This window comes from Manihot esculenta, chromosome 3 (genome assembly GCF_001659605.2).
Source record: "Manihot esculenta cultivar AM560-2 chromosome 3, M.esculenta_v8, whole genome shotgun sequence".
NCBI classification, from domain to species: Eukaryota; Viridiplantae; Streptophyta; class Magnoliopsida; order Malpighiales; family Euphorbiaceae; genus Manihot; species Manihot esculenta.
The window spans coordinates 2,942,981-2,970,899 of NC_035163.2; the positions used below are offsets into that span (position 1 = coordinate 2,942,981).

The 27,919-nt window shown below is 33.4% G+C and overlaps 5 protein-coding genes across 7 annotated transcripts; 1 reads left to right on the forward strand and 4 right to left on the reverse strand.

Annotated features, from left to right (window-relative positions):
- Positions 1–1,850: 1,850 nt before the first annotated feature.
- On the forward strand, positions 1,851–4,794 carry LOC122723221. Its single transcript, XM_043954757.1, has 6 exons — positions 1,851–2,616; positions 2,715–2,721; positions 3,335–3,341; positions 3,578–3,744; positions 3,836–3,987; positions 4,145–4,794. Exons 1-6 carry the CDS (start codon positions 1,851–1,853, stop codon positions 4,585–4,587), a joined length of 1,542 nt encoding a protein of 513 aa, XP_043810692.1. The 3' UTR covers positions 4,588–4,794.
- Positions 4,795–5,759: 965 nt separating this feature from the next.
- Positions 5,760–7,704, reverse strand: LOC110612139 (putative pentatricopeptide repeat-containing protein At1g68930). The gene has a single exon (XM_021752830.2). The coding sequence runs from the start codon at positions 7,371–7,373 to the stop codon at positions 5,829–5,831; it is 1,545 nt and encodes a 514-aa protein (XP_021608522.1). The 5' UTR covers positions 7,374–7,704; the 3' UTR covers positions 5,760–5,828.
- A 689-nt stretch (positions 7,705–8,393) lies between these two features.
- LOC110612138 (ATP-dependent zinc metalloprotease FTSH 5, mitochondrial-like) lies at positions 8,394–12,612 on the reverse strand. The gene is made up of 7 exons (XM_021752829.2): positions 12,497–12,612; positions 12,316–12,417; positions 12,004–12,043; positions 10,904–11,152; positions 10,681–10,802; positions 9,999–10,472; positions 8,394–9,401 (listed from the first exon to the last, which is right to left on the reverse strand). Exons 1-7 carry the CDS (start codon positions 12,497–12,499, stop codon positions 8,649–8,651), a joined length of 1,743 nt encoding a protein of 580 aa, XP_021608521.1. The 5' UTR covers positions 12,500–12,612; the 3' UTR covers positions 8,394–8,648.
- Positions 12,613–14,703: 2,091 nt separating this feature from the next.
- On the reverse strand, positions 14,704–22,210 carry LOC110611720 (DNA repair protein recA homolog 3, mitochondrial). 3 transcript variants are annotated; one of them, XM_021752119.2, is made up of 8 exons: positions 21,908–22,210; positions 21,560–21,617; positions 20,828–21,045; positions 18,190–18,277; positions 17,643–17,815; positions 17,221–17,367; positions 16,126–16,260; positions 14,704–15,421 (listed from the first exon to the last, which is right to left on the reverse strand). In XM_021752119.2, the coding sequence occupies exons 1-8, from the start codon at positions 21,962–21,964 to the stop codon at positions 15,041–15,043; spliced, it is 1,257 nt and encodes a 418-aa protein (XP_021607811.1). In that variant the 5' UTR covers positions 21,965–22,210; the 3' UTR covers positions 14,704–15,040. The 3 variants fall into 3 exon arrangements, with proteins under 3 accessions (XP_021607811.1, XP_021607813.1, XP_043810719.1); XM_021752121.2 differs by lacking the exon at positions 21,908–22,210 and having other exon boundaries at positions 21,486–21,608; XM_043954784.1 differs by lacking the exons at positions 21,560–21,617; positions 21,908–22,210 and adding an exon at positions 21,422–21,444.
- A 1,113-nt stretch (positions 22,211–23,323) lies between these two features.
- On the reverse strand, positions 23,324–26,870 carry LOC110612396 (nucleosome assembly protein 1;2). Its single transcript, XM_021753169.2, has 11 exons — positions 26,682–26,870; positions 26,501–26,544; positions 26,207–26,302; positions 25,397–25,489; positions 25,051–25,138; positions 24,842–24,903; positions 24,562–24,746; positions 24,268–24,445; positions 24,141–24,184; positions 23,822–24,002; positions 23,324–23,714 (listed from the first exon to the last, which is right to left on the reverse strand). The coding sequence occupies exons 1-11, from the start codon at positions 26,725–26,727 to the stop codon at positions 23,631–23,633; spliced, it is 1,101 nt and encodes a 366-aa protein (XP_021608861.1). The 5' UTR covers positions 26,728–26,870; the 3' UTR covers positions 23,324–23,630.
- Positions 26,871–27,919: the final 1,049 nt, after the last annotated feature.

Below are 27,919 nucleotides of genomic sequence, written 5' to 3' on the forward strand. Positions count from 1 at the left end.
TAATATCTCTTTGAAAATTAAATTTAAATATTTTTAAAATTTTATAGATTGTTTAAATTTTATAGTTGTAACTAATAAAAATGTAATTAATTTATGGAAAAATTATTTTGTAGTCCCTGAGATTTAACGTAATTAACACTTCTGTTCCTCTATTTTGGCGATCCAACACTTAAGTCCCTCACTTTCTTTTCTGTCCAACTTCGTAGTCCTTCCGTCCAAAATAGCCGTTTGGGACACGTGAATTGACAAAATTAACCATCTTCTTCTTCTTCTTCTTCTTCTTCTTCTTCTTCTTCCTACTCTTTCTGCAGCAGCTTCTTCTTCTTCTTCCTCTGGAATTTCACATTGAAAGAAGGGTATTTTTGGAAAAAATTAGCACATCTCACCTTTGACTCTTTGATCAAACGGTTTAAATGGACGGAAGGACTACGAATTTGGACGAAAGAGAAAGTGAGGGACTTAAGTGTTGGATCGCCAAAATAGAGGGACAGAAGTGTTAATTACGTTAAACCTCAGGGACTAAAAAGTAAATTTCCCTTAATTTATTATTTTTTTATTATAAATAAACTTATTAAATTTAATAATGTATACAATAAAAGTAAAAATATAGCTAATGCAATCAAAGCACAGCCATTATGTTTTTTTCTTCTTTATTTTTTTTAAAAAATTTTTTAACTAAAGAACATGCCATATTTTAATCAATCTTTTAAACTAAATCTTTTTTAAACCCAACAAAACTTGCTTTTATGTTTAGCCATGACTTTCTTAGCTGACAATCACATAGGAGTTTTTGTAGCTCGGAATTGCAAATACGAACTCGGTGTCTCTTCTACATAAACTGTATATTTATATATATGGTATGGAAGGTGGCAGAATCGGTGTTGGTTCAGATTTCAGAATACAGGCAGGCTATACAAATTTCCTGAAGGTTTTGCTCGTAAATATTTCGACTCATAGGATCCAAGATATGCATTAGGAATCACAATCACAATTGGTTTTAACCTATTTATCACAGTTTTTTATGTATAAAAATTATGAATATATTTAATATTTTGTTTAATATGTATTTTCTATAATGATATTTTCAACTTTTAACTTAACTAATATTTATTATATTAGAATTTTTAAATAATTATTTAAATAATAAATATAATAATAATTAATATTCATTTCATCTCATAATTTTTATTCATTTTATTTCTTCATACATATTTTAAAAAAATAATTTTTTATTAACTTTTTAATTATATTTAATTTAAAAATATTAAATTTTATTAAATAATAAAAGAGATTTTTTTAAAAATAAAATAAAATTAAATAGAATTATAATAATTAATTTATATGTTATTATCTTATTAATAGTTATTTTAACTTGTAGAAAAAATTCATATGGTAAATACGAAAATAAAGTGTTAAAAAAATAGAGTAATTTACAATTAAATAACTGAAATTTAAGATAATTTTTAAAAGTAAATAATTTAATTTTTAAATTTTTATTTTGTTAATAAAAATTCTTTCCCTTAAATTTATTATTAATTAATTATAAATTGAAAAATTATACCTAATTAAAAGATTAAATTATTATAAATATTTAAAATATAAAAATTAAATTATTATAAAAATTAAAACTATAGAGATGAAATTATCACAAAATTTTTGAATTTATTTTTTCTCATTAAACAGGTAATGCTTAAGTCATAAGTTTCATCAAATAGATATATAAAAGTAAAATCATTGTAATTCCATGTAAAACGCCATCGTTTCTGTTGTGCTAAAACCCTACGAGGCCATTACTTAGGGTTTTGACTGGGCAGAGTTGCTCTTCGAATTCCTAATTTTCAAGAATCAGCATGGCCTCGTCTTCGAAACCCATTCCTTTTATCGAGGAAAATTATGGGCTCGCATTCCACCAATCAATGCAACAACTCGTAGATGAAATACACAAAGAAACATTAAATTTGTCTCATTTCATCAATGTATTCTACCGATTAATGCAATCGAAAGTTGATCCTCCTATAGAAACGATCTGGATCTACTCTGCTTTGTCCTTCAGGAGCCGAAAAAAAGCAAACCAGGATCTTTCAGATCATATTCTGATTGTAAAGGAACTGTTTCAACTTATTTCGAGATGCTCAGGTCCGTGTAGTGCTTCGAAAAGCATAGCATTGCTAGCTCCTGTTGTTTTCCAAGTTTATAATTTGGTTGTTGAGTTATTGGGCAAAGATTTGGGAGCTAGGAGAGTGAAGAAAGCTGCTAAGGAGGCCAAGTCTTTGATTGGGGAGATTATTGGATATGTAAGTGTGTGTTGTGGTAAGGATGTCAGTAAGGAAAGTGATTCAAATTTGAGTGTATCGTTTTTAGATTTGGCTAGTCTCTGGATTGATGGGAACGACGGCTTTAAGGGTTTTTTACCTCTCACGAGCGATGAGATATATAAAGAGATTAGTGTTGGAGGGTCAACAGTTGCAAACTTGGCTGGAGTTGTTATTTCTGAGGTTTTCTTGTTGAAGCTATGCTTGGATTTACGAATAGGGAATCGAGGGGAAGCGCTGGAGAAGGAACTGAGAAGTTGGATTGTTGGATCAATAACTGGGTTACAGAGCTTCTACTTCTTCGGTTAGTGTAGTTTAATCTTTAGTTTGAATTTTGAGTTATTTTTTACAAACTGGTAAAGGATAATTTTGCCTCTTATTATATTTTGGTTTTTGGCATAGGTGAATGGTATAGAATTTAAATCAAACTGAAAATGTCGATTGAGTACATTTGAATGTCTTGAGGAATTCTGCTGCTTAGTTGGCTTTAGGCCTATTTAGTTTGTTCAAAACAATGTAATTGTTGATTGCAGAAACGTCTATTTTTGGTGTACTTTCATTGGTTTTGCTTTTTATGTGCTTACATCCTGATAAACAATGCCATTCAGAGACTGCTTGATTTGTTACTTCTCACAATGTATACTGCTTGATTTGTTACTGCTTGATTTGTTACTTCTCACAATCATAGTGTGTGCATTGTTCTTCATCTTGTTCTTCCTTATCCCTTAGGAGCCTTCCTTTCTATCTGTCTTCTGTACCATATGTGGTCACCATTTATTTGAACTCCATTTTGTTTACCCAAGAGGCAGAAATTTAAACATGTATTGTTTGTTTTAAATATGTAGATTCTACGATGACACTGTGGCTAAAGTTCTTTACGCATGGTGCCAAAAACTTGTTCGCTTTAGCATTTCCTTCTTCATCAATCACATCAACAACATAGGTGGTTTATGACTTTAGGTGACTGAGAAGTGGTGCATCTTGGTGTAACTGTAAACTTATTGTTCATTAATCTGTTTTAGGATCCATGTTTGTTAAAACTTCAATGCTTCAAAGATGAAATTAGTAAATATTTTCATCTCAATGAAAGTTTAGATGTATTGTCTTTTTGGAAAAATTCAGTTTGTTAACAAAATTCTAGAACATGCTTTAACTTTTTAGAGTATTGAATTCCTTTTGGAAACTTATCGTGGTTGGTCGAGTTATATAAGAATCTATAGTTTGATTATTTTCTAAGAATTCCATGTGGGAAATTTTCTGTGCAGAGTTCTGAAGATGAAAGTTTTTTGAGGAGAATTCTGTATGATGCTGCTATTTTGGTAGAATATTCTTTTCTCAGTCCTGAGAAAGCAGTTAATATAACAGCCAATCACGTGAGAGATCTAGCAGTGAAAAGATTGATAATTACACATGAAGCCCTAGAGCTTTTCAGGTTTGGAATCTGTATTTTAGTTGGTGTCATGGAATGGGTGGGTGCGTTGTAGTTGAAACTAAAAGCTAACTCTCATTGCAACTCAATACAGAAAAAGTGGGGACCAAAAGAGAGCTATTGCTTATAGTAGTTCTTTCTCCAATTCCGGATTCCGTACCCAAATTATCCAGTATATCACAAGCCAGGTTGGCATAGGGGAGGAAGCAAGTAGATTGAAGGGAGCATCACCTAAAGCCCTTATAAGTGAGTAGTTTTAATTGTATTTTGTCCTTATTGTTATCAAATATCTTCATCATGTTCGCTTGAATACATTATTTTCTTGAATCTCTACCTGCATCTTATATTCGTGCTTATCCCAACACCTCAGTGCAATACTAATTGTGAATATATTATTCTCCAGAGTTTTTACTAAACCTTGATGGTCAAGGCATAAGGCTATTTGATGATACTATCTCCAAATTCCATGCCAAATTAGCCTTTGATGATTCCAAGTCTGACTATGAGCAACTAGCATTTAAGCCAGGGGGAAAGAAAGCAGATGCTGATCTGTTTTACATTGATAACAAAGGAGAAGAGGAAAACCTTGGTGAGGATGATAAGGAGGTAAATGAGTCCATGAGCAATGCCTTCATAGCTTCTGCACAGAGAATGAGATTGATGGAAAATGGAGGAAAAAAACGGAAAGAAGAGAGAAACGCCAGAAAGAAGAAAAAGATAAAACTTCTTAAGCATACCCTCTCTGACACTTCTGATTCAGATGAAGAGAGGTCCACATCTGCTAGTGATGATGATTCAGGTAGTGAGAGTGAAGTTGAGAATCCAACTTCTGATGAAGATGTTTAAATAAAGGGGCAGTGTGTTTCCTTTAAGGGAAAATATTGACAATCATGTTGTAATCACTTGATTTTGCTTCAAAATCGATGTTTTACTGTGCACGAGCATTTGCTGCAATACTTCTTGCCCTTGTAAAGGATTTGAAGTTGCATCATAGCCATTCATGAATAGACAATGCTGGAGTATGCATGAATACAATTTTTTCTCTTTACAATAGTTTACTTTCTATTCCTGTTCTATCTTCATGGTCTTTCTACGTCCCCAGCAATTTCAACTAGTTTCTATTTGGTTGCACTCACACCCCATGTGAGAAACTGATCTGGGTCTTCGACAAAAAAAAAAAGAGAACACTGATCAGGCTGGTTTGAGTTTCCAATGTTCAATTTTTACAGACGTAAAACAACAATAAGAGACTTCTGGTTTGGAGCTCAAGGAATTTTTATATATGTATATATAGATAATTTAAACTTAAGCGAAAATGTATAATTTTAAGACCAGCATGAAATTGCACTTGATCATCTAAAGCGTGAGGAAAAATCTTGCTCTTATCATAAATGTTTGGCATCATCTTCCCAGTATGCAGTGACTTGGTTATATATATATACATAGTTGTTGTTTTGCTGTCTTCAATTCAACCAGAAAGAACTCTGTTTATCATCCCATCTGTGGTAAGAAACGAGATCAATAAAATTTTACTGCTTTATCATTGAGGATAGAACTGACATGCAAATTGCAAACTCAGCGACTTTATTTACACCAGTTCAGCTTGATCCAACTTGCAAATATTATCAGCCAGTAAAGCTAGGTTCTAAACTTGTATACTTACTATACAACCGAAGGCTGTCAACACAAGAAAATAAATAATAAATAAATAAATAAACTATTGATGGGAGCTCTGGTTCGCAGCAAGGTGGCAGGCTCTTAAAAGAGAAAAACCTTTAAACACTGCATCACTAGGAGCGAACCTTGTTCATCCTTGTACAGGGTTCTGAGAACAGGCACAATCCCAGGAATAAATCACATTCTGTCCCACGTGGCTACATATGGATGAACCCAAAACCTGTTCTGTGATTTTTTTTCCTGAGTAGCTTCTGCAGAAGAATATGAGAAAAAATTCTGCAGGCACTGATTTCTGCAGGTCCTGCAACAGATCCAAAACTGTGTCGAAACAAAGTGTTCCAGGACTTGGAAGAGCCAGATCGGATGAGGTGAACCTTCTGTCCATCTCACTACATCCCTCTATAGCAAAATTACCAATTATCCTGGCAAGAGCAAATGCCTCTCCTGAAATGGTGGAAACGCTTGATGTCACGAACAAATATTTCACTATTTGTGATGTCTGTGACATGTTTCATAAAATCATGGCAATCTCCACAGATACGAAGATTTTTGAAAATTCGGATTGGTTTAACTGGATTGGTGCTTATAAAGGCAAAAGCAAGAGCCAATCTTTCACTATGATAGTAGAGATTTTCCACCTTTTCTTTGTTACTGACATTATGCAGCACATTTTCTGTCTTTGGTATATAACCCCTTGAAGCCAATTTTTGTCCCAACTCCTCCAATTTAGCATAAATTTCCCTTGTTTTCGGATGGGAACCATCTTGAGATGTGAAGACATGGACTTGACCATCAACCTCCACCCAACTGCATCCAGGCTCTTTCTTAACACCTTGAGTAGACATCAAAGCCCGAGTACTTCTGACATCGTCCCACATACCTTTCGCTGCAAAAATGTTCGATAGCAATATATAACTGGAAGCCATCTTGGGTTCAAGTTCAAAGAGTCTCTCAGCAGCTCGTTTACCAACTTCAACATTGCCATGCAATTTACATGATCCGAGAACAGTCTCCCAGACCAAAGAATATTGGCTTAGCTTCATTTCCTCTATATAAACATCAACCTCGCTGAATTTTCCAGCTCGACCAAGAATATCCACCATACAAGCATGGTGCTCAATTGAAGGAGTAATCCCATAATCTTTGCACATCAGGTTAAAAAGCTTTTTCCCCTCCTCGACCAAACCCATGTAGCTACATGCAGCAAGAATACCTAGGTAGGTGATCTCATCAGGTACAATGCCTTCATCTAACATCATCCTAAAGGCCTCAAGAGCCTTTTCCCCTTGCCCGTGTTGCGAGTATCCAGATATGATTGTATTCCATGAGACTGTGTCCCGTGAAAACAAACCCTTAAAAATGGCCTCAGCATCTTCTATGCACCCACATTTCCCATACATATCAACAAGTGCACTAGCAACGAAAACATCACCAAAATGACCAGACTTTATTGCCACAGAATGGAGCTGCTGTCCATTACCCAAGGCTGCCACCCGGGAACATCCACTTAAACAGCTGGCAAGAGTGAATTCATTTGGCTTTATATCCTCTCTTAGCATCTGAACTAAGCACTTAACAGCCTTTTCTTCTTGACCATTTTGTGCAAAACCAGCAATAATGACTGTCCAGGTGAAGAGGTCCTTGTTTGTTAATCTATTGAAAGCTACATCTGCACCTTCTAAGCATCTGCTTTTTGCATACATGTCAATAAGAGCGGTTCCAACAAAATCATTACCATCAAGGCTGTTCTTTATGATATGTGTATGCACTTGCTTTCCAAAGCACACATCCAAAAGGCTAGCGCAAGACCTTAAAACGCTAACAAACGTGTACATGTTGGGCTTGAAACCTTCCACAAGAATCTGGTCAAAAATTCTCAGCCCTTGATCACCAGTTTCAAAGTCATGGAAACCAGATAAAAGGGCATTCCATGAAACTAAATCCCGATCAGTCATTGCTTCAAAAACCTGGATACCTTCTAATTCTACTGTCTTTCTATATTCCTTCAAAGTAGTCAGTGACTCTGCCCTTTTTTTCTTAAATAAAATATTGTTACAGTTGTAACGGTTTTGAAGGGAAAGATTGAAGAAATTGAGCTACCAGTTGCTAAAGTAGATATTATAATTTCAGAGTGGATGGGATATTTTCTATTGTATGAAAATATGTTAAACACGGTCCTCTATGCACGAGATAAATGGCTTGTAAGTTGTATTTCATTTTTCACTTTATTCTCTGACTGTGCAGAACATTGTTATATCAATTGTAGTTCTTTGATATAAGAAATCAATGGTGTCAACTTTTCTTGTGCTTTGCTGGTTTTCAGGTCAGTGATGGAATTCTTCTACCAGACAAAGCTTCCCTTTATTTGACAGCCATTGAGGATGCAGACTACAAAGAAGATAAGATTGAATGTGAGTCTCTTGAATTTCTAATGCATTAGCCAAAACTATCCAAATTTTGGAGCCTAAAGAAAACGACTAAAAAATATAGGATTAGAAGTTTTGGCTAATGCATTAGAAATTCAACAGACTCACATTCAATCTTATCTTCTTTGTAGTCTGCATCCTCAATGGCTGTCAAATAAAGGGAAGCTTTGTCTGGTAGAAGAATTCCATCACTGACCTGAAAACCAGCAAAGCACAAGAAAAGTTGACACCATTGATTTCTTATATCAAAGAACTACAATTGATATAACAATGTTCTGGAGAATAAAGTGAAAAATGAAATACAACTTACAAGCCATTTATCTCGTGCATAGAGGACCGTGTTTAACATATTTTCATACAATAGAAAATATCTCATCCACTCTGAAATTATAATATCTACTTTAGCAACTGGTAGCTCAATTTCTTCAATCTTTCCCTTCAAAACCGTTACAACCACTGTAACAATATTTTATTTAAGAAAAAAAGGGCAGAGTACTGACTACTTTGAAGGAATATAGAAAGACCGTGTTTAAAAGTGGCCATCTCTAGAACACAAAAAAACTATATAATAAAATAACTGCAAGAATCTCACATAAAACTGACAAGTCAATATATGTATGATTTATGTTTCGAAACCATTGTGACTTTCGCAATCAATGCTGTAAGCAAATCCTCCCTACTTATCTAACATCACAGCTTGATATAAGTTCTTGCAGAATCACGCCAATTCAAATTTTAGCTGCCAAAAACAGAGTTTCAATGTCTATATTGAATTGCCAGAAACCTGAGTATTTAAATCCACAGCTACAGCTTCTGAGAAAGCAGGGCCTCGATCTGACTTCCCGTAAGAGTCTCGTGCTCCAACAAGGCATTAGCTAGAGCACTAAGCTCCTTCCTATGAGTCGTCACAATTCTTTTTGCTGTACTGTAAGCCTTTTCAAGAAGCTTCCTCACTTCTTTCTCAATAACAAGTCTACTATCAGGGCTCAATTTTGTTGCATCATCATCATAGTTAAGGTATGCAAGCCCAGTTTCCTTGCTCATGCCATACTCTGTCACCATTACTATTGCCAGGGCGGTTGCCTGCTCAAAGTCAGATGATGCACTTGAAGTAACTTCATCTTCTCCAAAAATGACTTCCTCTGCAGCACGACCACCCATAGAAACAACAACCCGAGCAAACATCTGTTTTTTTGAGATGTTTATCTCATCCTTGTCTGGTAACAGAGCAACCATGCCAAAAGAGTTCCCTCGTCGAGTAATCGTTACCTTATGAACTGGGAGGGCTCCATCAACGTGGATAGCTGCTATTGCATGCCCACTTTCGTGAATAGCAGTCAGATTGCGATGCTTTTCAGATATCATGGCAGATCTCCGTTCAGTTCCCATGATGATCTTGTCTTTAGCATACTCCAAATGGGCCATTGCCACTTCTTCAGCACCATCAATTGCTGCTTTGAAAGCAGCAGAATTGACCAAATTAGCAAGCTCAGCCCCAGAGAACCCAGGTGTTCCTCTGGCAATGATTGTCAGATCAACATCACCTTCCCTTGGTACCTATAAAATCACCACGGAGCCCAAATTAGCATCAAGAACAATTTTCTCAACTGGCAAAACATACTACAGGGGTATTTTTATACTCAAATCCATTGATATAGGTTAACCTTGGCCTTCAGAAGGACCATGATATTGATACCCAAGTCTTATTGGCCTATCTTTAAATTGACAAGTGCACAACTTCCATGGAACTTGAGGTGAAAGCAGCACAGTTAGCTGGGATCAATTGAGATAGAAGAAATCGGCATGAATTTAATAATATAATGATTCTAACTATATGTTGGTGAAAGCATGATCAACATGGCACCACATCAGAAGTTCACTGCTATAAGTACCGAGTACTGGGATATCAGACAGGCTGATTTGACAGGGTTGGATTATGAAAGTCTATTGTAGTTAAAACGTACACTTGATAGCAATATCCCATATTTTCTTCTCTATCAAGTTGTATCCTACAAACCTTCTTACTTTTCATTTATTTTTGGCTATTTCTTCAAATTAGTTTTTATATTGCAAAGTTTTTCATGGCCATTCATATGGTCACATCAACCAATCACATGGAATGTTCTAAACTTTTTATCTGAAATCATATAATACCTTGGACATGTGAACTTCCAGGATTTGCCGCCTTCCTTCAAAATCAGGTTTGCGAACAACAACATGACGGTCAAACCGTCCAGGCCTTATCAGTGCCTTATCCAATGACTGCAGAAAATTGGTTGCAGCAAGCACAACTATTCCTTCGTTTTGTTTGAAGCCATCCATTTCAAATAGCAGCTGATTCAAAGTCATTCTCATTTGCTGTGGTTCATTTGAGCTGCGAGCTCCTCCAATAGCATCTAATTCATCAATGAATATAATACAAGGCGACTGCTTCTTTGCCGCTGAAAAAAGTTTCCTGACCCTCCTTGCTCCCTCACGCTTATAATCTTGAAACTCACGACCACTAGATGAGAAGAAGGGCACACCAACTTCAGCTGCTAAAGCCCTGGCTAGCATAGTCTTACCTGTTCCTGGTGGCCCAGCAAGTAGAATGCCTTTTGGAAGCTTGGCTCCTAGACGAGTAAATCGCTGAAAAGTCAAAAATCTTCATGAGAAACTAAGACCATGAGGATTTCATTTTATGAATCCAAATGCACTTTTCAAGGTTCGAATATAAAATAAAAGGAATTAAGATTCTGAAAGTCTGAAACTAGTCACAATGGTTTATAAATGTAATTGTGAGGGAAATTAAAATTCAAGGAATTAATCATTGCAAGCTACTATATGGAATTTATACCTCAGGATCTCGAAAACAATGAACAATTTCTTCCAGCTCAGCTTTTGCCTCATCAACACCTTTAACGTCATTAAAGGTTATGTTAGATCCCATGCTAGGCTTTACATCTTGTTCATAATGCACTGCAAAAGACAATCAAGAGAATAATAGTTTAAACTTTGCAATATGAATCTCAATCACAAACTTGGACCAGCTAGGCCCCGTCAGGAGGTACAGGAACTACCTCCATTGAGTTCCATATTGTTGAACATTATCGCGACTGCTCCAATTGCCAATATCAGCATAATAAACTTCCAGATGACATCACAGTACTTTATGCGATATTCAAATCCTTCCCTTACTCTTATGACATGACAAGGATTAGCGGCAGTCCCTATAATACCATCTTCTGGGGGCAGTCTAAGGGTGCCAGTGACTGAGTAACTACCACTGCTTTCACCTGTCCCCCCTTCGCTACCGTGTTCTACATTGACTGAAAGAATCCCTTATTAGGATAATTTTTTTGGACACATAAGCTTTATACAAGCTCCAGAACCTCTATAATCACAAAGAATTTTATGACTCATATCCACCAAAAGGAGGAAAGAGTTTGAAAGTATGTTTAAGGATACTTTTTGAAACTATGTGATGAGAAAGATGGTACAGAACTATCTTCAAGATAAGCATATTCGCACGAACATTATGAGAAAGTAACAATCAAACTAGTTAATTGAGCCCCAGTCAAGTTTCATTATAATAACCTATTTCACTGTTGAACATGCCATTTTCAAGTAGCTTACCAAATGTAGACATGTTCAGCAATCAATAATGGTTTAGGACATGATGCGTACTTAACTTTTATGCTAAACATCCACATCTATTACAGCAAAACATTGGCAGTTTATTTATTTCATCATATTTCCATCCATATTTATAGGAAAAATAATCTCAAGTGTTATACAATTCTACACTCTCCCGAATTTTTAAGATGGTTATCTGAAAAAGCCTGATCAGATCTCATGCATCTTAAATCCAGTCAACAATATCTTGTAACAATAACCAAAGAAAATAAACCTGAGAATTGGAAACTGCAGCAGAGAAAGCAATATTAACAGCATAGATCTCATTTGAACAGATAAAACTTAAGGCACAGGCTGAATGTTGATTACTCCATCACTGAAACTAAGTGAATATTAATCATTCTACAAACCCAAGTCAAACCAGCAGTTCTCACTCGCATAACTGAAAAATTGCAGAAATATCAAGAAGGACCCAGAAAAAGAACCCTCTAGATCACAATCCGTTAAATCTCAAGAAACAAGAAAGTGGCAACTTAGCACCTACCTGACGGCTGAGACGAATTATTCCCTTCTTCAGATATTTGCTGTATAAAGAACACTAAAAGCATCAACCATCATAATACTCCGCAGTGGCCCATGAATAAATAAAACAAGCAGATGCAAATCACATGAAAGCAGATATATATAAAGATTCAAGAAAAAGGAAACCATTAAAGAGAAAGAGATTACGAGTTGACATACTTCAATTCTTGAAGAACAAAAAAAATTGTGTATCCTAAATCATCTTTTACGTATCAAATATGTTTCTTTATTTCCTATTGTGTTGGAACATTATGAGAAAGATGATTTCTGGTACCTCAATTCCATCTACATTAATTTCGTCGCCGTTCCTTCCCTGCCCTTGCTGATTCCTTCTCGCATTATTCCTACGATTGCCCCGATTTCTTCTTCTCCTTGGCTTCAAAATTATGTAACTATTGTCGTTAGGACTACATGTATATTGCAGTAAAAGAGAAGAGAAGAGACAAGGTGTTTACCATTTCCAATAATTGAAGCTGGCCGGCAAGAAAAGACCGACGGAGATGTTGTGGTTTCTTGAAGAGACGAGACGTTCAGTAAGGAAGTTGGCACCAGAGAGTTGCAGTTGCTCGTGTGCAGGGAGAATATGAAAAAGGCGGGATCTAAGCTCAGCTTTATAGCCCAAAGCAACACCATTTTTACTGTTTTACAGTTACCTATTACCATTTACCGTATAACGACTTCAGTTACTATTTACTGAATAACGACTTCAATGCTTACGTAAGCAATACATGCGGTCTTCATTTTCCTTCATTTACGGTTTATTTTTTATTTTAGCTTAATTTAATACTTTTAATTAATTGACTAATAAAAATAGATTAATTAATTAAAAGATATTTACATATATTTATATTTTAATTTTAATTTAATTTGATTTAACCTATTTTTAAATTTTTAAATTTTAATAATTTATATAATATTTTAATAATTTAGCCGACATATAACGCGTATTATTATTATTATTTTATATAAATTAATTATTAAATAATTGAAAAATTTTAATATTTATATTATTTTTATTTTAATTTAAATATTTAAATTTTATATTAATTAATATAATATTTACATTTAAATATAATTTTACTCGATTTTTAAAAATTAAGATATAAGAGTTCAAATAAAATATTAAATGTAATATTTTATTATTTTTTAAATATAAACTAATTTTATATATAAAAATAATATTAATCTATACTTAATTATAATTAAATAATATATTTAATTTTAAAAAAATAATAATTTAACTATTAAATATGCCATTAATATTTTAACAGTAGATAAATTTTATTTTATATTAATAATTATAAAAATTTTATAATAGTATATTATTTTTAATTATTTATTATATAATGTTATTTTAGATTAAATAATATGTTTATTATAAAATATTTATAATTATTATCATAAAAATAAAATTTATAGAAAATGAGAATATCATATTTACTAATTTGATTGTTTACTTTTTAATTTTAAAAATTGATCAAATTACATTTAAATATAAATGTGAGATCAATTTATCTAAAATTTAAATATTTAAATTAAAATAAAAAGATATAAATATTAAATTTGTTTAGTTAATTAACTAATTAAAAAATAATAATAATAATAATACACGTTATATATGAGATTATTAAATTATCATATTATCAAATTTAAAAATATATAAATTAATTAAAATTATATCAAATGTAAAAATTGAGCTAATTAAATTAAAATTAGAATATTTAAATTAAAATGTAAATACATTGAGTGAATTGACCATAAAAATAATAAGATGTTTTTCAAATTTTTTATAATAAAAAAATATATGTTTCAAAATATTTACTCTTGAAAAATTCTTCAATAACCTATGTCAACAATATTTCAATTGAAGGCATCACAACTGAGGCTTTACTATGCTCTCAAAGAGCTCATTCTTTCTACCATGCGCAACTACTTGAATGGCACCAGAGGCTCAATACTTCATCCACTACGCTCCCACCGGCACCGCAGTTGGACATTTGATTTGCCTCCGATCCCGTCCTTGAGCCACTTTGAGATCGAGTCGGGCCTAATTAACTCTGCCAACTCACGCTTAGACGATTTTCTATGTGAGTTTTACTCGAGATTTGCTTCAACGTGGTGAGAGACTATTACTATCTTCTCTCCTTTGGTTGAACTACAATCAAAGATATTGTATCAGATCATGGCAATTGAAGGAGAGATTGAAATTACTGGTATATTTACAGGAACTCTCACAGGAAACACTTCAGGCGTTGGAGATGAATCTCAAAGGACATGAGGGAATGTGCTTGAAGTGGCCAGCAACAGGTGCTTGAAGTGGAATAACAAGAGATCCCGAAGGGTTTTTTTTTTTTTTTTTCCTTCAATTATTTGAAAAATATTTATAAAAATTTAATGGTTATATATTAAGTAAAATTTACTTTCTTTTCTCTCAATTAATAAAAAATAATGTTAGAGATTTAAATTCATAAAAAAAAGCCAACTTCATAACCATTATATTAAATATTTATATTTTTTCATAAATTTTAGTATAAATAATTACTTTAATAATTATTAAACATATTTTTATTAAAATCGAGCTTATATTAAATGTAGGGTTCTTTTTTTTTTAAATATCTTAATGTACCTTAAATAAAAAGACTGAAGAAACGATAAATTGAACTAAAACCAAAAAAAAAATGTGGATTTTGATTACTCGGTTACTCTGTTCACATACAAAATGGAGATGGAAAGCTAAACAAAAATTTTGCCGCTGGTACATAAAGCCACAAAAGCCTAAAATTTACATGATCAACTTAACACATTTAACTTACAAAGCCACCAATTCAAGGCCATGTGTGTATATAAGCAATGGTAGCTTGTGATTAGAAACCAAGGGCCTTTCATATCCTTCCATCAATTTGTGCAGGCTGAAATTGCAGGATCCCTGGGAAAACTGAAGGATACCATGGAATCTAGCAGGATAACTCCAATGATTTTCAATTTCATGCATTTGAAAACTATGCTTCTACTGCAGTAACAGCTTCTTCATCTGTAGAATCAGGTGAAACAATTTCTTCTACAGGCTCTCCATACTCTGCTCCCTCGTACTTACTTGAGCCGACATCTAGTAGCTTCTGCCTCAGTTGCATCATAAGTTCTTCCCGTGCAACATCATTTTCTGCCAGAAAGCGTTTAAGGGCTTCCTTCCCGCGGAAACTCTGACCATTGTAATTGTAAAACGAACCAGCCCTTACAAGGTATTTGTGTTTTACCCCCAATTCTATGAGCTCTGACTCTCGACATATTCCCTTTCCAAATTCAAGTTCAAATTGGACTGTTTTAAATGGGGGGGCAAGTTTATTCTTTACAATTTTCACTTGAACTTGACTTCCAGTAGTCTGCAAAAACAAAAAGTATCACAGATTAAAATCAGAGAGAGAAGGCACAGGAACAATCAGAGAAGTCAATCAATGTATACATGTTGGCTAATTTGAACCCTGCAGGCCCACTCCTTCCCCACCTTTAACCATTTGTGCTAAAGCCAAACCCAACCCCTCATTTCAAGCACATGGCTTATGCTGAAAACATCAAGGTCAACAAGAGAACTGGTGCCACGCTAAATACATGGTCCATATAATGGTAGATCAACAAGAGATTTTACTAGTCAACTTGGATGGGAAAAGAATCATAGCCATTATCAATATTCTACATCACATTCTCTTTCTTATAAAGTCAAAGTGTAAAAAGGTGGTGACACCAATGTAGATGGAGCAATTTCCAATGCAAAAAAATTCCAGCCTACACCAAGAAGCATCCTTGCACATCCAGTACTTGGTTTGGGAGCACAAAGATATGTCTGGGACCAAATGCAACGTGCTGGTTCTAGGCAATTTCGCCACATGATATGACATTGTTTTTCGCCTTTCAATGAAAGAAAGGTAGAGAGCTAGAGGCACTTCAAATCAAGTGTGTTTTAGACTGTTCTCATAGGAAGACAAAAGGTCATGCAAATTTTAGAGTAAAAACAAGTATGAGGTAAAATCACAAATACTTTGATCAGGTACAGTTAATTAATAAATTGATGAAAGGACAACAGCTGTACCTCTTCCCCCTTCTTTATAAACCCCACCCTTCTTATGTTCAAGCGCACTGAAGCATAGAACTTCAAAGCATTACCACCACAAGTTACTTCAGTTGACCCACCAAATCCTCCAAATGTACTAAGCTTTGACCTCACCTGTATATGGATGTAAGCAGTGAGGAAGTATGATCATTAAGTAAATGTACACATAATACAGAAATTGCAGACCGATAATGTACTTCCTGTGTGTGCACATTAGATTAAGATACAAACAAACTTCATATTGAGAAGATAACACCAATATCCGCAATAGTCTCCAATGAACAACTCACTTCATTACACTTCGGGCAATATTGGCATTGCCACCAAGATGATAGAAGTTAAGAAGTTAAATTACATCAAAAAGAGAATATAACCATGTTTCTTTAGAAAGAATATACAAAGACTGACACTAATAATGCATTAAATTACCAACTACATGCTACTGAAAGGGGATAGTCATAACACAGCATGACTGATGATACCTTGGCCCAAGTTCATTCCTGCCCTAGTTACACCTACACCTCTCAAATCAAGCTTAGCATAGAACCTAATCACAACCATGGTTCTTGCGTCAAGCTCAGTTCAGAACTTTCTTTTTTTGGGTTCTGGGGAGGGGGGTCAAAGAAGGACGGGAAGGGCTGCATGCAAATTGGGTCAATTGTGATTCACAGCAGACTCACAACCCAGCAAACTGATTACAACAAACTAACTAAATTTGATGAATGTAGTAATTTCAAGAAGTTCAGGAATGTCTAAGCCCAAAATAAAATAATAAGTAGGTAGAACATCCCCATTCCCCAGTGCATAAGGATCTCTACTTGCAAATTTCAGCATAGGATCATCTATTGTACGCAGCTGTAACCCTGCTTTTCTGCAAGGAACCTATTTCCGGAAACCCATGGCATTTAATCGGAAAGGGCTAACGGTAACATTGTTGCAACACTCGACCTCAGAATAAAAAGTAGATAGTCCCCTCAAAGTTCAGTCTTAGCAGTATGGATTTCACAAAGGAACAAGGATCCATTTGTAACCAAAATTTACGAATTACACAAACAAAGGCCTAAACATTCATACTTGATTTATAAAGATCAAGATTGTCTGTGACAGCGATAAAGAATGGCTCAATTTGCGCAGCGCCTGGCTCATCAATCTAGCTTGCATTGCCATGTGGGCGTCGCCCATCTCACCATCAAGCTCACTTTTAGGCACAAGGGCAGCTACCTGTAACCAAATGAAAAAGGTTAACCATAATTAAAGGACTTGAGTTTAATTCAGCAAATTCAATCCAATGAGCTCAAGCATATTCAATGTCCATTCTAAAACCTCCTGCAGTGATAAGAACATTGCCTGAGACACAGAGATAGCAAGAGTAGGGATGGGGAAGAAGACCAATCCCCTGATTATAAAACATGCAAAACGCTCTAGCAGAAACAAGATACTATAACTGAAAGAGAACACTACACCATGCAAAGTAACAACAACATACTTTTACTTACACTGTCAACAACCACAACATCCACAGAACCACTCCTTATAAGCATGTCCACCAGGCTGAGAGCTTGTTCACCACAATCAGGTTGTGATAGAAGCAAGTTTTCAGTATTTACTCCAATGGCCTGAGCTAGTGAAGAGTCAAGTGCGTGCTCAGCGTCAATAAAAACACAGTAACCTGCAAAGAAACAGACGTATCAAGTTTCTGCAAAGACAGTCAAGTCTAGATATAAAAAAAGTTATTTTCCATTTAACATCCCCTGAAGCACTTGACCTTACCCTACAGTTTAATGCTACAGATTAACCAAATTAATTCCTCAAACTAGAAGAGCATGCAATTAAACCATCTCAACAACAGATAATGGAGATATAAACATTTGGGTTCACAACCCCAACCCCAGACAAACCCCAACCACCAAATGAAGGTATGTTGTCACTGTCAGTATTCAACAGTAGGACGCCTATGTGTTGCAATCCATGTCCAGCACATTGTTTGGATTGTTATTATTAATGAAGGTAAGAATAAATATTTTAGGAGCATCATCACTTAACCTCCTTGCTTCTGTGCTTCAGCAATTACATGTAGAGCAAGAGTGGTTTTCCCAGAAGCCTCAGGCCCATAAATCTCCACAACACGCCCCTGCAAAAAATCCAGTCCAGGATTTATAAGCTGATAATACCTCGCTAACAAGACACTGCAGAGTTCAATTCTCACTCCAACATAAGCCAAACAATGAGTTTAATAAAGTAAAAGATAATTGTTGATCTGAATTTAAAATCACATATACTCCTCAAATAATTGGGTACAAATGCATGTCAATATAACCCCTAAATTAAGTTAACTAAAATGGAAGTACACAAATTCTATTTCTATGGTTTACTCCACTAGTTCACTTCCTATTTTATAGTAACTTCATATTTTACAACACTCCCTCATGATGGAGAATAGAAGTTAAACTGATGAGCAGAAGCATGCACTCAGCAGAAACCCAAACATGCAATCTGCACAAGGAAGGAGTCAAAACACATGGAAAGTATATTCTCGAAGGACGAAAATCTCCTTGCAGGGGCAGGACACAAATTAGTTACAGCAGGTGGCAAGGAGCATGTGATTAGGGTATCTCCACATTATAAATAGCAGAGATAACAGGGGGAGAGCGGACAAATTTCCTTATTCTTGTTTGGGAACAGATTTTCTCTGTTTGGGAGGGAGGAAATGAGAGCATATTTCCTTGTAGCCAGTCACTGAAATTTCTGAAATACATACCTTGTTTGGTGCCCAACTTCTCTTTTCATTTCTGATTAATCTTGAGGATTCCTTACTCTATCATAAACATGTCCAACTCCATCCAATGCTTCTGTAAAATTATTTCCCAACTAACCTCCAATCTTGACATATTTTGTCGACATAACCCATTATTGGATCTTTTCTCAAACAAAGTGACAATCAATTTCAATATGTTTGCTTTGTTTGTAGAGCACAGTATTAGAGGCAATATAGAGAGTAGTTTGATTATCACAATACTTGCAAGTAATGAATTCTCAAAACCAATTTCATTGAATAACTATTGAATAGTCCACATCACCTGATACACTGACAGTGCAACATAAATTTATATTTTGATTCAATAATAGATTGGCAGACTTCATTCTGTTTCTTTATTTTCCTTGACACCAAGTTTTCACTAACAAAAATATAGTATCCAAAGTAGATTCCAATCAAACTTTAGACCCGTCCAATTTGCATCTGAAATTCGTTCAACATTGAAATGACCATGATCTATATAAAATATTGCATGTAGAGCCCCCTTCATATAACACAAAATCTATTCCAAAGTTTCCCAATATGTAATTCTAATAAAGTGCAGAATACCAGAATGAGACATAGTAAGAGAAATTGATAATTCAACTTTCTAACTGATTTCCTATACATATTTGGATTCTCAAGCAACTCATCCTCTACAGTCTATAATAAGATGTAGATGTCACTGATGCACTGCAAGGCTTAGCATCTAGTTATGTTTCTGTCAAAGTGAATGTATTTCCTTTGAGATAAAGAGAACCTTTCCTGCACCTTGTAACTTCAATAACTTGAAAGTACTTCAACAAACCCAAGTATTTTGTTTGAAACGAAGTTTGCAGCAAAGATTTAAGGGCGAGATGATTGTACTGTCACTTCCAATAATGTAATGAAAATATCATCGACATATACTACTCCAAGGTTAAATCATACTCAAAATGTATACAAAACATAGAGTAGTCACACTTATTGTTCTGCATATTGAAATCCTAAGGTATCTCACTAAATCTCTCAAACCAAGAATGAGAACTCTGTTTCAACTTTCAAATCACATAAGAATTCAACAAACTCAGCCTAGAAAGGTGGCCTAGGATAACACTAGGGGGTTGCAGAAAAAGAGGAAAATAAAAAAATGTATAAAAACATACTCCCTCTATCCCACAGAGATAGACTTCTATTTTCACAAATTTTAAGCAAATGCAATTAATATAATTAGAAGCAATAAATTTTATATAATATTTTCCTAAAATATCCTCCACTTACATTACTTCATTAAAGTTCAAACAACTCATATTAAAGAATTATTCTTAATAAATAAACTATCATCTCAAAAAAAAAAGGTTGACTACAATTTGGGGTGGGTGAAAAAGAATCGTAAGCCATCTTTAAAGCTCTAATACCATGTTATGTGAGTGAAAAAATATATACACTTGTCAAAGAATTCAGTATAAATATATATACATTAAACTCCTAAAATTAAACTAACTGAAAGGCAAAGCGAAGTACACAAGTCTAATCCTACAATTGATTCTACTAGTTGACTTTCTTATCCTATTTGATAAAAATAATAAATCTTGAGCTTAATGAAGTGGAAAGGAAACACTAACCTTCAACCCCAAAATGGAATCTTCCTTAACATTTATCTCCTAATAATTTCAAATACAAAGATATAGAAGCAATCCCTCTTAACACTTGGTAAGATAGGAGACAGGGAGGAAGTAATTCGGTAGCAAGAGGCAAGGAGATAGAATTTTCTAGAACGTGGAGATTTATAGTCGAGCTTCCATAAGTGAAAAATTTTACAAATTTTATAGCAAAATTTATTTAAGAATTAAAAGCCAATACAGTTGTATGGGGGAAGATCTCTTTGATAAAAAATCTTTGGCGTACCTTTGGAAGCCCACCAGTTCCAAGTGCTATGTCAAGACCAAAGCAACCTGTGGACACCACTGGAACATCTTTTGGGGCAATTGACCTGCCAAACCACATGATGGACCCCTTTCCATATGTGCTAGTAATTTGATCTAGGGCTTGTTGTAGAGCCACCTCCTTCTTGGACAAGTTGTCTTCACTGGTATCACTTCCATCCGACTTGGATTTCCTTCTACCTTCAAATATATAAGAAAAGACTCGTTTAAAATAAAATAAGTACCACATCATTAACCCAAATCCCAAGCAAGCACATAACAAGAGACAAGTACCCAATTATTCACAAGCCAATGATTAGAAAGCCAAGTATGGTACAATCAAGCTATGACTAAAAATGAAATGAACCCACATATACACAAGAATGCTGAGAATATAAACAAATTCATTTCTAACCAAAACCATTCATAGTCACTCAATGCCGAGTTCCAAATGATAAAACAATATTCATTTTAAAATTGAATTCACAGATTGAGTCAACAGCTCCATATTATGAATCATTTTAATCCTTGGAATGCTTATTATTACACATATCAACCACAGCAACACAACTCCCACCTTTAACTTCTTATTGTTTCAGTAAGGATCCCTTGATTGTTACAGAAAAAAAAGGTCTAAATACCTGTTAAGTTATTTAGGTCTCTTTTTAACGTGTTAACACTCAAAAAATAACAGCACGACATGAAATTTCAGCACCTTTAGTAGAAAAATTGCAACTCTGAGAAGACGACCCCAATATTCCTCCCCTCAAGACCTGAAGAAAGGTCAAAAAAATAAAATTAATGATAAATTCACAGGTTTCCACTAGAAAACTACAATAAAATAAATAAGAGTTAATCACACAAGTGCGAACTAAATCACACTGTACAGCCATGCTCATTTGAGTAAAGTTATGTTAGTTTTACCAAGGTCTAAGCAATCAAACACTAATATTCAGCACTTCCAAAACTTTCACGGTAACCAAACAGAAGGCAAATGATCAGACACAAGAGAGGGCGGGGGAAGAGAGTTTTTTTTCGAAAAGATAATAAAAGAGTAACTTACCTCGGGAGAAAGTAGAGCACGTCTCAGAGAAGAAGCCTTTCGAAGAAGGATAGCCATGAAAGACTGAGCAAAGAACTTTAGTGGAAATAGAAAATTAAAGTGAAGATTAAGCCCCAAAAAATAAAAAGAAAATAAAATTAGTAGGAAAATATGAAAAAGCTCCACCCAAAACGAGAGAACATTAATTTCAGAGAGAGACAGAGAGAGGGGGAGAGATTCTGGTCTGCTCTGGTTTTAGGGTTTTAGCCCTCAAATGGTTTTTCAATGTTCCCTCCTCTCCGCTGCGAGCTCTATGCTCTGTTTTAAAGGAATTAATTAAATATATTTAATTAAATTATCAATGAGAAAATTGTCATTTAATCCTATTTAATTTAATGAAATTAATTTTTTTATCTTTTTTTCGTTTAAAATATTTATTAATTTTATTAGTTTAATTATTTTAAGGTTTTTTTTTTTTCAATTTAAATTTTTATTAATCAGTGCATTTGCTTTCTCATCTTAAAGAAGAAATTGAAATATTTTTTTTAATTTCAAATCAGGCAATAAATTTCAGCATATTCATTTTTAATATTGGTTAACTTCACTTAATAAGCCATTATATTAATAATCTGGTGATTAAATATTTGTCCTATAATATAAGAAATCAAGATTCAACATGAGCAAATTTATCCCTTCAAAAAGTATTAACAATTTTACCCAACGAAAATAACAGGTTTCTAAATTTTTAAAAAAAAAAAGCCTATTTCAAAATTATTCAAATGAAATATTTTTATATTTTGTAAAAACCCACTAATTAATTTATTTTAACTAAAGTTAAAATAACTAACTAGTATAAATATTTAAAATTATAATAATTAAATAATATATATAATTAAAATTATATAAATTAAATAGTATAAATAATTTAAATTAAAATTTGAATTTTATTAAATATAAAATATTTTAATAGAGTGACTTTAAAATAAAAATGAATTAGTTATTTTCACAAAAAGCTTAAGGATTTAATAGTTAATTTATACGAAAAATAATAACAAAAATATATATTAAGTCAAGGGAAAAAAACTATTTAGATTAATTGCACCATAAAGAATAATAATAAACTCCAAGTTAGAAAATAGAATTTTATTATTTTATAAATTTTATTAATTTTATTTTTAAATTTTATAAGGTTTTTTTTATACAGTATTTTAATCAATCGTATATTTTATAAGATTAAAACTATATGGATTAAATAATATAACAATTTATATAATCTTATTTTAAAATATTATAAGATATTTTTTATATAATATTTTAATATATCGTGATATGTTTAATTAAAAAATCAATTAGACGATACAATTGCAGAGTTTACCAACCAAAATAACAAGTAAAATGCACCAATCAGCTCAAGATAGAAAAATGAACAGATTATAATACTAAGACGAATAAAGATAGATTTCTATTATAAAGGAGTTCATGAAACATCCACATCCACCAAAATCCCACCATACATCAACTAAAAACAAAGCGATTCTAACAATTTTGATCATATTTTCCCTCTATACCGAGAGGGTAAAGGAAAAGAGGAAATCTTCAAACCAAATTGTTCATAATGACTAAACAGAAAATAAATTAAATAAATAATTGAGAACCACCCAAAATTTCAAATCCTCTCCCCTTTCATATACCCCTTCCAAACAACTTGGATTCATCTACTTCACATACTCTGCAGCAATCAACTCTACTGTTGCTTGCACTCTGGAGGCCGCTCGCCCTGCTGACCATCTCCAGCTTGCGTTCTTCCAAGCTTCTGTCCAGCTGAGGACTGCACCCAATTGATATGAACAATCATGAGCATCACAGTCAATTAAACTAGTAAAAAGATTTAGGGGGTGGTAGGGGAGGGAGAAAAGAAAAAAAATATAGTCAGACCTTTTTGGTGTTGCTTTCATCTTCGTCATCCTCTTCTTCATCCTCATCATCCTCGTCTTCATCGATGTCATCATCATCGTCATCATCATCGTCATCATCTATTCCAAACTCATCTCCTGGAATAGCCTCACCAGTAAACCAAGACACAGCATGTGGAATGATCTTGTCTCGAATGGTCGATCTGAATCCAAATTTTAGTTGCGCAAAAAAAAAAAATTGAAACTAAGTTACTGGGAAAAAATTGACCAGGATGCACCAAGGGCATTACCAACAGGAATAGCACTAGTGAAATCCATGACTAAATTTATAACGAACTCACCCAACATCATAATCTTGCTCCATTTGATTCTGAAGCTCCTCAGCCTAATCAATAAGATGGGACAAAATTAGAACATGAAATAAGCAATAAATTTTCATCTAATTTCTACAATATAATGTTGTCATACAGTATCTTCATCAATGTCTTCATCTTCTTCAGGCACTTGAGGTGGACTAAAGAAGTTGAAGAAACTTTCACATTCCTCGGTTTTTGTGATAGGCTTGGCATTCTTTGATCCTTTTTTAGGCTTCTTCTTCAGGAGTTTCTGCGTCAAGCATTTTCCAGGAAGCCATTCAATATCCGTCCTGCAAATAACAAGTTACAACCAGATTTCAGTTATGAGATCAACTAGAAACTTGAATGCCTTCTGGATGCAATAAGATTAGCTTGCACAGTTATCTGCTTAAATTATAGCAGTTACCCTATTGCTTTCTCAAGAATAGGTTCATCTTCATCAATCATGTGATACGTCTTTGTCAAGACAGTATTCTTGAAATAAGGATTGGGATCAAAGAAGAACTCAAGCTTGAATCCCTTAGGTTCCTCTACCCTACACCATTTAATATCCTTGAGATACTTGAGAGCTCCTTCATCGCGTTCAGTTATCTGACAGAAAAGACAAGGAAAACAATTACAACCCATGATTCAAATAAATAAATAAACCTCATAACAAGAAAAAAAAATCAGAGTCATTAACAAACCTCCTCAGCCAGCACATCATTGTTCTTCATTGCAATGAGCCAGAAATCAGGCACACCCTTTTCTGCAAAAACAAATTTAAATATTCGAGCAATGAACATTTGCCAAAAAGGAAAAAAAAAATACATATATATATATATATATATATATATATATATATATATATACACACACACACACACTTCAATAAGGTTTAGACTTCAGAAAATACCTTCAGCAGCTTTATCCTCCTCTTGGTCCACAGCTGCTTCATTTGCAGCTCCATCAGCTTCAACAGTGCCATTCACAATTTCATATCTCTGCAAGTAACATTACAGCATTATACCAGGTTGGAAACCACATTAAATGAACTTAGCATATAAATTTAAGGCATGAGACATAGGAATCACTCAGCTTCCAGGAAGATCATGCTAAATTGTGGAAGGATGATGTAAGATGAAGAAATAATAACCAATAAACAATGCAAATATATAGAGTAGGAAAGAGTGTACAATTTCCTTGGTGTCCAGTCTAGATGCAGGTAGATTTTGATACCCTGAGAGTGACCAGAATCATACCTTGGCATATAAGGGTTGGTACAGCTTTTGATATTTGGCTTCAAGAGCTGCTCTCTCCTCAAAGAATTTAGCCTCCAGTTCATCATGTTGGCTCTGTAAACCAAGAAATTTTTACATATTTGAACAAATATAGGTTTTCTAATCATGTGCTCGTACAGGAAGCAGAACATATCTAATTAAATCAAGACCACATAGCATGGAGAAACATGCAGCATCAAAAAATAAATAAATAATTAATAAAGTAAGTTGAATTTCCCTAGCTTTGCAAACAATCAGCTAGAATTATAATTCAAATATTTCCAAAAAAGTTCTAGGAGCTACTAAACCCCTTAAAGCTAATCACTGCATTTATATGCTCTGGGTATAATAAAATGGAATTGAAAAGGGGAGGGGTGGGGGAAGGGAGTTTTGAGATCAATAGCCACACTGTATGCTGAGTAAAGAAGAAGCCAACCATCCTAGAAAATAACCAGTGCAGACTCCGAATAAATTCAGAAGATTGAAAACGTGCACTAAAATCGTATAGGAGAATCAAAAGGCTCGATCAGAATTATGATACAAGAGTGGATTGTTCAGTTGACAATAAAGAGGGCAGGCTTCATCAGAATATATGTCATATAGCCAACAACATTAAATGCACAACAAACAGCTATAGTTCCATTCCACAAATGTGGGAACTCGTATGAAAGAATTCTCTAACTTGATCATTAATAACTTCATATCATGCAAGATGCAAGCAAACAAAGTAGATTATACACCAATAAAAATAATCAGCAAAATGAAAATCAGATTTCAACAATAAATACATGCCTGGATCTCCCTTAGATTCTCAACACGCTGTCTCACTTTAGAAGACAGATTCTCAAGCACATCAGTGTGCTGACCGGCCAGAGAATGCAGCTTGCTCTGCACAAACAACAGTTACCTCAATCCTAAATATCAGCGAATCAAATCCTCACTAAGATAGAAAACCAAGTTACACAATTGAAAACACCCACCCCAAAATAAACTTGAATTGTACACCCAAAAGGGAATATCCAAAAAAAAAACCTCACTTTATTTAATTTTCTCTCCACCAAGTAATTGATAGAGTAAACTACTAACCTTGAGGGCGTCAACAAGCCCTGCTCGATCCTCCTCATTAAGAGCTGCAAAAAAAAAACAGATATAATCACAAAACAAGTTGCAAATACAGCAATCGAAAAGATTGCAGACAAAGTGTTTGAAAGAGGGAAATAAAGAGAAACCCAGACAGGAATTAAGGGTTTTAGCAAGAAAAAATTACCGGATTTGAGATCGGCCATGCTGAGGTTATCTTTCTCGTTGCTCATGTTGGGAGTTATAGAACGAAGCAGAGGAAGAGAAGATAAAGTTAAAACCCTAAATTGGAGCAACCGGATAGAAAACGGAAGAGTAGAAAGAGAGAGGTGCGTCTAAATTCTGAATCGCTTGTTTAAAATCCCTCTCCCTCTCCCTCTATTTAAACAGAACCATAACCAAGAACCTAGGGTTTAATTAATTAATTTTAATTTTAAATTTAAATTATCATTAACTAACATACCAAAAGATGCAAAATTTTATTAGATTCATATATCTTCAAGTTCATCCACGATAAATAAATATTTATTAAATTTTTATAAGAAGTAGAAAAATTTATATATCTTAAAGAAAAACAACTTAGAAATTTTTATTTAATAATTTTAAATTAATAATATTAGAAAATTTTATGCAAGAAAACAAAACCAGATACTATAAAAGTTTGTATTTAATATTTTTTAAAAAATAATAATATTAGAATAATCATGTATTTTATGAAAAAACAACTCTAAATACTATAGAGTTTATATTTAATATTTTTTAAAAATAATAATAAAAAAATCATATGCATCTTATGAAAAAAGAATAACTCCAGATACTATAACGTTTGTATTTAATATTTTTCAAAAATAATAATATTAGAAAAATATATGTATTTTATGGAAAAATAATTCTAGATACTATAAAAGTTTGTATTTAATATTTAAAAAAATAATAATATTAAAAAAATTATCCATTTATGGAAAAACAACTTTAATTACTATAAAAGTTTATATTTAATATTTTTCAAAAATAATAATATCAGAAAAATTTAGCATTTTATGGAAAAACAGCTCTAGATACCATAAATTGTATTTAATATTTTTTTTTAAAAAAAATATTAATATCAGAAAATTTATCCACTTATAGAAAATAAACTCTAGATACCATAAAAGTTTGTATTTAATTTTTTTCAAAAATAATAAAATATTTACTATTTTTGAAAAAAATTAAATACAAACTTTTATAGTATCTAGAGTTGTTTTTCCATAAAATACACAAATTTTTTAATATTATTATTTTTAAAAAATATAAATACCAACTTTTTATAATAACTAAAGCTGTTTTTCCATAAATGGATAAATTTTTCTGATATTAATATTTTTGAAAAATATTAAATATAAATTTTTATAGTAACTAAATTGTTTTTCCATAAATGGATAATTT